The sequence below is a fragment of the Microcaecilia unicolor genome, chromosome 12 (assembly GCF_901765095.1).
Source record: "Microcaecilia unicolor chromosome 12, aMicUni1.1, whole genome shotgun sequence".
Taxonomy (NCBI): Eukaryota; Metazoa; Chordata; class Amphibia; order Gymnophiona; family Siphonopidae; genus Microcaecilia; species Microcaecilia unicolor.
The window spans coordinates 98,346,579-98,359,321 of record NC_044042.1 but is presented as its reverse complement, the minus strand read 5'-3'; the positions used below and the strand labels follow the sequence as shown (position 1 = coordinate 98,359,321).

At 48.7% G+C, this 12,743-nt stretch overlaps 1 protein-coding gene across 1 annotated transcript in view; it reads left to right on the top strand.

Moving 5' to 3' along the window:
- PSME3 (proteasome activator subunit 3) overlaps positions 1-12,743 on the top strand; it is an 85,495-nt gene that overhangs the window by 16,196 nt on the left and 56,556 nt on the right. The window contains exon 3 of the mRNA XM_030220787.1: positions 10,749-10,811. Coding sequence (XP_030076647.1) covers positions 10,749-10,811 — 63 coding nt within the window. The remainder of the gene's footprint in view (positions 1-10,748; positions 10,812-12,743) is intronic.

The following is a 12,743-nucleotide window of genomic DNA, read 5'->3' as shown; positions in this document are numbered from 1 at the left end:
TATTCGGGCTTGGGACTATGTGCAGCTGTTGGGCTCTATGACGGCCACGATGGAAGTAGTGCCCTGGGCCAGGGCTCATATGAGACCACTACAGCTATCTCTGCTGCTGCGCTGGACTCCGATGTCGGAGGATTATGCTGTGCGCCTTCCCGTGGACCCAGCAGTGCGCAAGGCGCTGAGCTGGTGGACGCAGACAGACAAGTTGTCTGCAGGATTGCCTCTGGTGACCCCGGAGTGGATTGTCGTCACGACAGATGCCTCTTTGATGGGCTGGGGAGCCCACTGCTTGGGAAGGACAGCGCAGGGGCTCTAGTCTCCTGCAGAGGCAAGTGGTCTATCAACCTCCTGGAACTCAGAGCCATTCGGTTGGTGTTATTGGAGTTCATCCCGGTACTGGTGTTGAAGCCTGTACGGGTCCTGTCGGACAATGCCACGGCTGTGGCCTATGTCAACCGCCAGGGAGGTACCAAGAGCGCCCCTCTAGCCAAGGAGGCTATGAATCTTTGCCAGTGGGCGGAAGCGAACCTGGAGCAGCTTTCAGCGGCCCACATTGCCGGAGTCATGAATGTCAAGGCGGACTTTCTCAGTCGCCATACCTTGGAGCCCGGAGAGTGGCAGCTATCTGCTCAGGCGTTCTTGGACATCACGAAGCGCTGGGGCCAGCCGAGCCTAGATCTGATGGCGTCATCGGCCAATTGCCAAGTGCCGCGCTTTTTCAGCAGAGGACGGGACCCTCGATCCCTGGGAGTAGATGCTCTTCTCCAACAGTGGCCGACACAAGAGCTCCTCTATGTGTTCCCGCCCTGGCCCATGTTGGGCAGGGTGCTAGACCGGGTGGCAAAGCATCCCGGCAGGGTAATCCTGGTGGGTCCGGATTGGCCCAGACGTCCCTGGTATGCGGACTTGTTCAGGCTCTCAGTCGACGATCCTCTGCGGCTGTCAGTGGAGCAGGGCCTGTTACATCAGGGTCCCGTGGTGATGGAGGATCCCTCTCCCTTTGGTCTTACGGCCTGGCTATTGAGCGGCAGCGTCTGAGGAAGAAGGGCTTCTCAGACAAGGTCATCGCCACTATGCTGAGAGCGAGGAAGCGCTCTACTTCTACTGCTTACGCCAGGGTTTGGCGTATCTTGGCAGCATGGTGTGAAGCAGGCTCACTTTCTCCCTTCACTGCTCCAATTTCTTCAGTGTTGGCGTTCCTGCAAGAAGGTCTGGAGAAAGGCCTGTCGCTCAGTTCCCTTAAAGTCCAGGTAGCGGCTCTGGCTTGCTTCAGGGGCCGCCTGAAGGGTGCTTCCCTGGCTTCGCAGCCAGATGTGGTGCGCTTTCTCAAGGGAGTTAATCACCTGCGCCCTCCTCTGCACTCAGTGGTGCCTGCGTGGAATCTCAACCTGGTGCTAAGAGCATTGCAGAAGCCGCCTTTGGAACCCTTGTCGAGGGCATCTCTGAAAGACCTGACGTTGAAAGTAGTCTTTTTGGTGGCTATCACTTCAGCCAGAAGAGTTTCCGAGCTCCAGGCGCTCTCATGTCGAGAGCCTTTTCTGCAGTTCACTGAGGCAGGAGTGACTATTCGCACAGTGCCTTCCTTCCTGCCCAAGATTGGTTCTCGCTTCCATGTGAATCAGCAGCTCTGTCTCCCTTCCTTTCGTAGGGAGGACTACCCAGAGGAGTACTCTGCTCTTAAATATCTGGATGTGAGACGAGTCATCATCAGATACTTGGAAGTGACCAATGATTTCCGGAAATCGGATCATCTGTTTGTCCTGTTTGCAGGTCCTCGTAAGGGTCTGCAGGCTGCTAAGCCTACAGTGGCAAGATGGGTCAAGGAAGCCATTGCAGCGGCTTATGTGGCCGCGGGGAAGGTGCCGCCTATCCAGCTGAAGGCTCACTCCACGAGAGCTCAGGCGGCCTCGATGGCAGAGGCCGGATCCGTCTCCTTGGAAGAGATATGCAAGGCGGCAACTTGGGCTTCGGCTCATACATTCTCCAAGCATTACCGTTTGACTGTGGCTGCACGGGCGGAGGCCCGGTTTGGAGCTTCAGTGTTGAGGTCAGGGATTTCTATGTCCCGCCCTGGGTGAGTACTGCTTCGATACATCCCACCAGTCTATGGATTGATCAGCTTGATGATATGGAAGGTAAAATTATGTATAATCATACCTGATAATTTTCTTTCCATTAATCATAGCTGATCAATCCATAGCCCCTCCCAGATATCTGTACTGTTTATATTCTGGTTGAATTTTAGGTTCAAGTTTAGCCTTCAGTTACTTCAGGAGGACTTCGTGTTCAAGTTCTTCTTTCACTTGGAGTCTTCAAGAGTTGAGACGAGTTTGTGTTACAGTGAGCTGCTGCATTCCTCTCCCCTCCGTTTTACGGGGCTGGATTGAGACATAAATTCTGCCGGCACTCCCTCCCGCTTCGTGCGGCTGTAGGGCAGCTTTGTACCCCTCCCGCTTCGGCGGTGTTAGGGTCAGTCAGCTCCTCCCGCGGTTGCGGTTGCAGGATAAGCCAGATCCCCCCGCATCGGCGGGTGTGGTGTCCCTCCCCCGCTCCGCGGGGATGAGCTGGACGGATTCCCCTCCCCCACTTGTGTGGGGATGAGCTGGGTTAATTCCCCTCCCCCGTTTCGGCGGTGGTGAGCTGGGCAGAGTGTCCCTTCGTGGGTGTAATTCTCTAAGTGCTGAGTCCTGCGGATGGAGCTTTGATATCGACATACTGAGGAGTTTCCGGCAGCACATGACCACATATAGGGAGGCAAAAGTTTGCTCTCTATCTCCACCTGCTGGTAGATGGACACAACCCACCAGTCTATGGATTGATCAGCTATGATTAATGGAAAGAAAATTATCAGGTATGATTATACATAATTTTACCTTACCAGCTCTACACGAGCATACACATGTGGAACAATGTGCGGCAGTTGGCGGGCTTGGTTGATGCGCTCCCCCCTGAGCAAGCCAAGCCATTTCAGGAGGTGGTCAGGCAGCTGAAGGCGTGCAGAAAATTCCTGGCCAGAGGGGTGTATGACACCTTTGATGTTGCGTTCAGGGCCGCTGCTCAAGGTGTGGTGATGCGCAGGCTCTCATGGCTGCGTGCCTCCGACCTGGAGAATAGAATCCAGCAGCGGATTGCGGACTCGCCTTGCCGTGCGGATAACATTTTTGGAGAAAAAGTCGAACAGGTGGTAGAGCAGCTCCACCAGCGGGACACCGCATTCGACAAGTTCTCCCGCCGGCAGCCTTCAGCCTCTACCTCTACAGGTAGAAGATTTTTTGGGGGAAGGAAGACTGTTCCCTACTCTTCTGGCAAGCGTAGGTACAATCCTCCTTCTCGACAGCCTGCGGCCCAGGTTAAGCCCCAGCGCGCTCGCTCTCGTCAGCAGCGTGCGCCTCAGCAAGGCCCCTCGGCTCCCCAGCAAAAGCAAGGGACGAGCTTTTGACTGGCTCCAGCAGAGCATAGCCGACATCCAAGTGTCAGTGCCGGGCGACCTGCCAGTCGGAGGGAGGTTGAAAGCTTTTCACCAAAGGTGGCCTCTCATAACCTCCGATCAGTGGGTTCTCCAAATAGTCCGGCAAGGATACACCCTCAATTTGGCCTCAAAACCTCCAAATTGTCCACCGGGAGCTCAGTCTTGCAGCTTCCAGCACAAGCAGGTACTTGCAGAGGAACTCTCCGCCCTTCTCAGCGCCAATGCGGTCGAGCCCGTGCCATCCGGGCAAGAGGGGCTGGGATTCTATTCCAGGTACTTCCTTGTGGAAAAGAAAACAGGGGGGATGCGTCCCATCCTAGACCTAAGGGCCCTGAACAAATATCTGGTCAAAGAAACGTTCAGGATGCTTTCCCTGGGCACCCTCCTTCCCATTATTCAGGAAAACGATTGGCTATGCTCTCTGGACTTGAAGGATGCCTACACACACATCCCGATACTGCCAGCTCACAGACAGTATCTGCGATTTCAGCTGGGCACACGTCACTTCCAGTACTGTGTGCTACCCTTTGGGCTCGCCTCTGCGCCCAGGTTGTTCACAAAGTGCTTGGCTGTAGTAGCAGCGGCACTTTGCAGGCTGGGGGTGCACGTGTTCCCATATCTCGACGATTGGCTGGTGAAGAACACATCCGAGGCAGGAGCCCTGCAGTCCATGCAGATGACTATTCGCCTCCTGGAGCTACTGGGGTTTGTGATAAATTATCCAAAGTCCCATCTTCTCCCAGTGCAGAGACTCGAATTCATAGGAGCTCTGCTGGATGCTCGGACGGCTCGCGCCTATCTCCCAGAGACGAGAGCCAACAACTTGTTGTCCCTCGTCTCGCGGGTGCTAGCGTCCCAGCAGATCACAGCTCGGCAGATGTTGAGATTGCTAGGCCACATGGCCTCCACAGTCCATGTGACTCCCATGGCCCGCCTTCACATGAGATCTGCTCAATGGACCCTAGCTTCCCAGTGGTTCCAGGCTGCTGGGGATCTAGAAGACGTAATCCACCTGTCCACGAGTTTTCTCGAATCCCTGTATTGGTGGACGATTTGGTCCAATTTGACTCTGGGACGTCCTTTCCAAATTCCTCAGCCACAAAAAGTGCTGACCACGGATGCGTTTCTCCTGGGGTGGGGAGCTCATGTCGATGGGCTTCACACCCAAGGAAGCTGGTCCCTCCAGGAATGCGATCTGCAGATCAATCTTCTGGAGTTGCGAGCGATCTGGAACGCTCTGAAGGCTTTCAGAGATCGGCTGTCCCACCAAATTATCCAAATTCAGACAGACAACCAGGTTGCCATGTACTACGTCAACAAGCAGGGGGGCACCGGATCTCGCCCCCTGTGTCAGGAAGCCGTTAGCATGTGGCTCTGGGCTCGCCGTCACGGCATGGTGCTCCAAGCCACATATCTGGCAGGCGTAAACAGTCTGGCCGACAGGTTGAGCAGGATTATGCAACCTCACGAGTGGTCGCTCAATTCCCGTGTAGTGCGACAGATCTTCCAGGCGTGGGGCACCCCCTTGGTAGACCTCTTCGCATCTCGAGCCAACCACAAAGTCCCTCAGTTCTGTTCCAGGCTTCAGGCCCACGGCAGACTGGCATCGGATGCCTTCCTCCTGGATTGGGGGGAGGGTCTGCTGTATGCTTATCCTCCCATACCTCTGGTGGGGAAGACTTTGTTGAAACTCAAGCAAGACCGAGGCACCATGATTCTGATTGCTCCTTTCTGGCCGCGTCAGATCTGGTTCCCTCTTCTTCTGGAGTTGTCCTCCGAAGAACGTGGAGATTGGAGTGTTTTCCGACCCTCATCACGCAGGACGAAGGGGCGCTTCTGCATCCCAGCCTCCGGTCCCTGGCTCTCACGGCCTGGATGTTGAGAGCGTAGACTTTGCCTCTTTGGGTCTGTCAGAGGGTGTCTCCCGTGTCTTGCTTGCTTCCAGGAAAGATTCCACCAAGAGGAGTTACTTCTTTCTGTGGAGGAGGTTTGCCGTCTGGTGTGACAGCAAGGCCCTAGATCCTCGCTCTTGTCCTACACAGACCCTGCTTGAATACCTTCTGCACCTGTCTGAGTCTGGTCTCAAGACCAACTCTGTAAGGGTTCACCTTAGTGCAATCAGTGCATACCATTACCGTGTGGAAGGTAAGCCGATCTCAGGACAGCCTTTAGTTGTTCGCTTCATGAGAGGTTTGCTTTTGTCAAAGCCCCCTGTCAAGCCTCCTACAGTGTCATGGGATCTCAATGTCGTTCTCACCCAGCTGATGAAACCTCCTTTTGAGCCACTGAATTCCTGCCATCTGAAGTACTTGACCTGGAAGGTCATTTTCTTGGTGGCAGTTACTTCAGCTCGTAGAGTCAGTGAGCTTCAGGCCCTGGTAGCCCAGGCCCCTTACACCAAATTTCATCACAACAGAGTAGTCCTCCGCACTCACCCTAAGTTCTTGCCAAAGGTCGTGTCGGAGTTCCATCTGAACCAGTCAATTGTCTTGCCAACATTCTTTCCCCGTCCTCATTCCTGCCCTGCTGAACGTCAGCTGCACACATTGGACTGCAAGAGAGCATTGGCCTTCTACCTGGAGCGGACACAGCCCAACAGACAGTCCGCCCAATTGTTTGTTTCTTTTGATCCCAATAGGAGGGGAGTGGCTGTGGGGAAACGCACCATCTCCAATTGGCTAGCAGATTGCATTTCCTTCACTTACGCCCAGGCTGGGCTGGCTCTTGAGGGTCATGTCACGGCTCATAATGTTAGAGCCATGGCAGCGTCGGTAGCCCACTTGAAGTCAGCCACCATTGAAGAGATCTGCAAAGCTGCGACGTGGTCATCTGTCCACACATTCACATCTCATTACTGCCTACAGCAGGATACCCGACGCGACAGTCGGTTCGGGCAGTCAGTTCTTCAGAACCTGTTTGGGCTTTAGGATCCAACTCCACCCCCCGAGGGCCCTGTTTGTTCTGTTCCAGGCTGCACTCTCAGTTAGTTGGTAAATTTTTTAGGTCAATCTCAGTTATGTCCTCGCCGTTGCGAGGCCCAATTGACCATGGTTGTTGTTTTGAGTGAGCCTGGGGGCTAGGGATACCCCATCAGTGAGAACAAGCAGCCTGCTTGTCCTCGGAGAAAGCGAATGCTACATACCTGTAGAAGGTATTCTCCGAGGACAGCAGGCTGATTGTTCTCACAAACCCGCCCGCCTCCCCTTTGGAGTTGTGTCTTCCCTTGTCTTTGTTTTGCTACATATGAGACTGGCCGGCACAAGCCGGTTTCGGGCGGGAAGACGGCCGCGCATTGGCGCGCGAGGACTAGCAAAGGCCTTTGCTAGTGAAGATTCCGATTGGAGGGGCTGCCGTGGACGTCACCCATCAGTGAGAACAATCAGCCTGCTGTCCTCGGAGAATACCTTCTACAGGTATGTAGCATTCGCTTTCACTTGGGATGCTTTTTTGATTTTGAATAGAGACAAGGGATTTTTTTGGAATCGATTGTTTTTCTCCAGTTTGGAGTTTTTTCAACCAATTCTTTTTTCCTAGTCTCTAACACCAGTGATAGCAATTGGACTTCCTGTAAAAAATGCCCATTTCTGTGAGCAATGAAACGGGCGCTAGCAAGGTTTACATGCGGCAGCGTCGGGAGGGCGCAGGACGGCAGCGTGGGGAGGGTGCAAGTGGGTAGTTTTGTTTTGGCGTGCGGCAGCTTCGGGGTCCCGGCGGATCAGGTGTTCGGACGGCACTCCTCCCCCCTGCGTAGCTCGGTGTTTGTCGCTGTGCATCGGTGGGGGGGGGGGGGTGGAGGCCCTGCGTAGGCCGCTGTTTCTCGCAGTGCGTCAGGGGGGTAGCGTCGGAGGGCAGTGGAACTGGCGATTGGCTGAGTGTCATAGCCCCGCCCTTCACGTCATCACGTTGTGACGCGAGGGCGGGGCAGACACTCATGGGATCTTGCAACTACAAATTTACATTTAGAATGTTGGGGTTGTGAATTATGTGTGGATGGGGCGTGGCTGAAGGCGGGTCTATGAGTGAGAGTGAGTGGTGCTGACAGCCTAGAAGACTACAGGGCTTCAGTGTTTCCCTGCCACACAGTGCGGTTCAGAACGTTGGAGGTGAGAATTATTTATATAGATCATTGGTCCTTTACGTGAATTGAGTGTAAGGCGTAGTTGGTACAAACCTAGGCAATTTTGCAGTTTTACTTTTTGGTAGGGGCTTGTTTCTCCTGTTTTTTGATTGTTTAAAAATAATCAGACATAAAATGATAAAAACAGCAGCACAACAACATTACAGAGGAAAAAAAAAAAGGTAAAAGCAGCCATAAAACAACAATATAGTAGAACCTACCTTTTTTCTTGAAATGCCTAAGTGGAAGGGTAAAATCTGGACTCCCTCCAGTGCCCCTGGTATATTCCTTGCAGCAGATGGAGATTACTCAGTTTGTTTCTGTGAATGCTTCTACAGGTGAATCCGTTGTGCAGTGCGGGAGGAAGAGCCCCGCACTGGAGAACGAGTTTTCGCTTAGCCCGATGGTCTCAGATTCCTCCAGCACTATGGAGCACTGAGATGCCCGAGTCTCTGTCAGCGTCAGGACTTTCACCACTGCTCTTGGTCTCTATGGGAGGACAGGCTTCCCCCTCTGCTCCTGTGAGAATGATATCTTCCAGTCAGCCAGTAGTGCTGGCTGAGGCTGGAGGAACCAAAGAGGTTACCAGGAAAAAGTTGAAGATCCCTCCCCTGGTTATACCGGCATAGGTGACCCTAGACTCCATTTGGTCTGGCTTGGAATCTATTTATAAGGTATGCTCTTCAGTTCTCCCACTTGTGAATGAAAATGCTTTGTAGATTCAGCACTTTGAAGAAACTTTTAAAATACATGGAGAGAAACTGGAAGATTTAGTAGGCCAAGTTGTACAAGTGAAAACTTCTCAAACTTCTTTTATACTGGATCATTTACTTTTTTCAGAGAAAAGTTGACGTTGAGAGTTATACTAGGTTTTTAAACCTTCACCTGCTTAACTTTCCTCTATTAATGTCACTAACTCCAAAGAAACATTTTACAAATATCTTCAAGTTGTTTATAAGTATTCAGCTGAGGTGCTTCCTCCATTGTATAGAATATATTATTTGCCTAATTCTAACAAATAATCTACTCCTGATAGAGGATGATCTTGGTGGATGTTTCTTCAGACAGTCTGAATTTGACAGACATATGGGAGAAATCACAGGAGGAGATCGTGTCAAGATCAATCTTGATAGTGACTTTTGTCTTCAAGAATAAAGAAGCTTTCTTCGTCTTTATTTCAAGGCTAAAGATTTAAAATTTTGAAGGAAAAGTTTCTATATTTCCTGATGTAGCTAAGAGGCATATTTTCAAAGCACTTAGCCTTCCAAAGTTCCATAGAAACCTGTGGAACTTTGGAAGGCTAAGTGCTTTGAAAATATGCCTGTAAGCTACCCAAGTCAGATGATGGCAGTTTCTGAGCCTTCGTCAGAAGGCTATAGATTTGGGCGCTAAATTTCAGCTGAGATACCCTTGCGAATGTACAGTTTGCTTAGATAATCATTGTTATATATTTTATGAAGCATCTCAACTGCAGTTTTTCTTGGAAGGCAAAGGTGCTACGGATAGTGGGGTTTGAGTTACTTTCCAACTGTGATAATTAATGGGTTTTCACCCAGTTGGCTTGTTTTGTTATTTCCTGTAAAAAAAAAAAAACAAACAAACCCAAATCCTCTTCCTTGGAATAAGAATTTGAATTATTCCAAGGAAGAGGATTCCAAGGTATAAGAGCCTTGACATTTTACATTAAAAATTTTCATAAAATTAAAGAACTATAGAGCTCAAATATAAGACAGGAGACGTCTTTAGTGGACTATATTTGAGCTCTATCGTAATTTAATCTTATGAAAAAAATTTAATGTAAAATGTCTATGGTATAAGGCTCATTATCCTAATTCAATTTCTTTTTTTTCCATATCTTTTTTATTATAAATTTTATGATACACATTAGTTGACCCTTAGATTACAACTTATCTTCTAACAATAATCCTAATTCAATTTCTATTGATGTTATATTGAAAATGCATCCACCCCCCCCACCCCCCAAAAAACCCCACCCCAGAATAATAGAAAAACTGAGAAGTCTATCTTTTTTAAGTCCAAAAGGTGATAATGTGTTAAAATCATGAATTAACCTTGCTTAGAGTACATCCTGGGAGATAATCATAAATGTGACACTCAGTGCAAAAGACTGGATAACACCCCTCTCTCTGCTGTCTGCATCTTAGTATTATTGAGCTGTTTAATTAAAACTTGCTAAGGTACTAGGGTATTAGACTAATATAAAGAGTCTTAAGATTATATGGTATATTGTAAGGCTATAAATGAAGAGGTATGCTAGGGATGGGCAGGAATTGGGGAGGGTTCTAGGACAATTCCCACTGAACTATTTCCAACTACACCAGGGAGGACAATTCCCACCCATAACCCCAAAAAACACACTAGGACAAATAATCTCCCTCCCTTTTCTCTTCCATATCATTTGGGGGGGGGGGGGGCAAGTACCCACACCCCCCAAACATTTTCTTTTACACATCCCTTTCTTCTTCCAGACATGCAGTTCATGTGGGGGTGGCAATGCCCCCACACCCCCCTAAACTAGGTTTCAAGCCCCTCAAAATGACACACTGATTACGATTTATAACAAATTACTACTCTACCTATGAAAAGTTATTCTGTTGTTATACGTTCTCTGTGTACATCCATATGCTGCTCTAAAAAAAAAAAAATGCACCACCAGGACTTATGGGACCCGATACAAGAAAGAAGCTACAGGTTAGGGAGGGTGGTAAATGTCCAGGGGGGAAAAGTCCTTGGTGGGAATTGTCCTGGGGGAAATTGGTGGGTGGGAACTCACCTGATACCTTGGGGAGGGAGAGCGGATGGCTATGAAGACTGAACTAGCCCCTGCCATGTCTTCTAGAGGCTGTTAATGCTGTAGGCTGTGACAGTTAAGTTTCTGCCTCTGGCAGAAAGTTCAAGTTTAAAACTATGGGGAAAGATCAGAGACCATTCAGTGTGACATATACAATAAGAGGAGAAATCAGAAGGGGATGGGGGGAACTTTTTCACATCACTGTATAATAGGTGCCAATAATCAAAGTGATATGTTGGGGTACATTTTGCTGAAAGTACATTGTATAGAGGGGCATGGAAATGCGGGCGTGTATGCTATAGCACTTTAACCATGTTGACAGTATCTTAACTATTATTTCTTCCTCCACTCAGGCAGAGGACCTGGTTGCAAGCTTTTTCCCAAAGAAATTGTTAGAACTCGATGACTTCCTCAAGGTAAGTCATAGTTCAGTGATGGGTGCTGACTGTTGCAGGGATTTCCCTCTAAAATCAGTGATGGTTTCCTTGTTGTCAGTCATCTGCTTTGAGACTAGGGTGGTTACCAGGGCTTAATTTGTAGACAAAAAGAAAGTGGAGTTGGAGATGCAGGAGCAACAGAGAGAAGGGCTGGATTAGGCAGTAGAGCAGTGGTTCACAAGCCTGGGGCAACCCCCAGCCAGCCAGGTTTTCAGGATAGTCACAATAAATATGCATACACTGCCTCCTTGGTATGCAAATATTCTCGAGAATATTCATTATGATATCCTGAAAACCTGGTTGGTTGGGGGTTGCCCCAGGACAAGTTTGGGAACCATTGCAGTAGTGTGATTGCTCTGTGTTCTGCTCCAGGGTCACTTCCCCTCCTCTTCCCTGCAGATCAGAACTCCCCTGTGCTCTGGAGTCTGAAAAGAAATGGTGGAACTGTGTTCCAGGCTGTACCCCAGCAAATTAAGTCCTGGTGCTTATTCTGCATTTTATGTCCTAATTTAGTTTAGCTGGTGTGGCTTTCTGATTCTACAAAACTCCTTCCTACAGATTGATTTCTCAATGCCAGCTGGGCTTCATTTTGTGCTTTGTAATTAAATGTAATGGCAAAGCATTAAAAACTAATAATTCTAAACGATGATCCGGAGTAGCTTCAGCTAAACTCTATTTGCTGCTTCTGTTCTGTAGCCACAAAGCTCTGTTTAAGTACAGGAGGATCTTTCTTGCCAGGCCTGTGGTGAGTGGATACTTACTGTCCTGGAAGTAGGGAGAGAGCCTTTCAGGCAGGAGCAAATCGTTCTAAGTCAGAAGCCGTTTTTTAAGAACCGTTTTCCCCTTTCTAAGCTTGCTATGTTGAAATGCTGTTTGTAGTGATCAATTCTGCCTGAATTGACACGTTTGTTGGGGTGCAAAGCTTAGAGCTGCAGATCCTTAGTAGGCGCCATGAGCCATTCCATTGGAAGTTTTCTGTGTAATGCAGGACTTGATTCTGGATATGATGCATCTGACTGCCATCTGTACCCCTAGCTGAGCCTGTGGGTATTCTTACTGCACAGGAAGTGCCAAATTACAAAGACATGAACCTCACTAACAAGTTTTTTTTTTTTTTTTTTTACTTCCTTTGGCTCTTTAGTTTAGAAGTCCCATTCACAATTTACATATGTAAATAAATACCTGCATTTACATTTGTATTATCACATGGGCATGTAAAACCTAACACACACACACACAATGTGGGCATGGTTTAGGAAGGTCTTGGGTTGCATCAAAATCTATTCATATATGTAGTAACATATCAATGTTGGGATTTACGGCTGCTCTCTTGCATGTGTAAGTTTGTACAAAGTGCTTGTTTGAGTGAGCCCTTAATGGAGAGAGGGGAGGGGTAGTAAGAGAAATATATAAGGAATGAGGCCTCTCTTGCTAATAGCAGCATGTATATGTGCCAGTTTGCAAAATGACAGGCACGTGTGTGTAAGAGAGACAGTAGCCTGGTGGTTAGAACATGAGGCAAATCCCAATGTGGCACCTTGTGTTCATGGGCATGTCACTTACCCCTCAATTGTCTGAGGGGGACAGGAAAATGCCTAGTATACCTAAATGTAACAAACAAAAATGCCCGCATTTAAACATGTAGGTTGTGAAATACCAGCTTACGTGTGTTTTCCCTGTTCAGAGTTTCACCATTTATCTATGTAAAATCACTATTCCACATGCACTGCTGCATGTATTTTAGAAAAGGCTCTACATTAACAGATCCTTTTCTAAAATAATTCTGGAACGTTCACATTCTATCTAAAATGAGATTGCATTTGTTTTAAAATTTAGACTATGTACCTTTTTAATATCACGCCAACGAAGCTGACTTTTGATTGGGATAGCTTAAAAATTGCCCATTAAAAG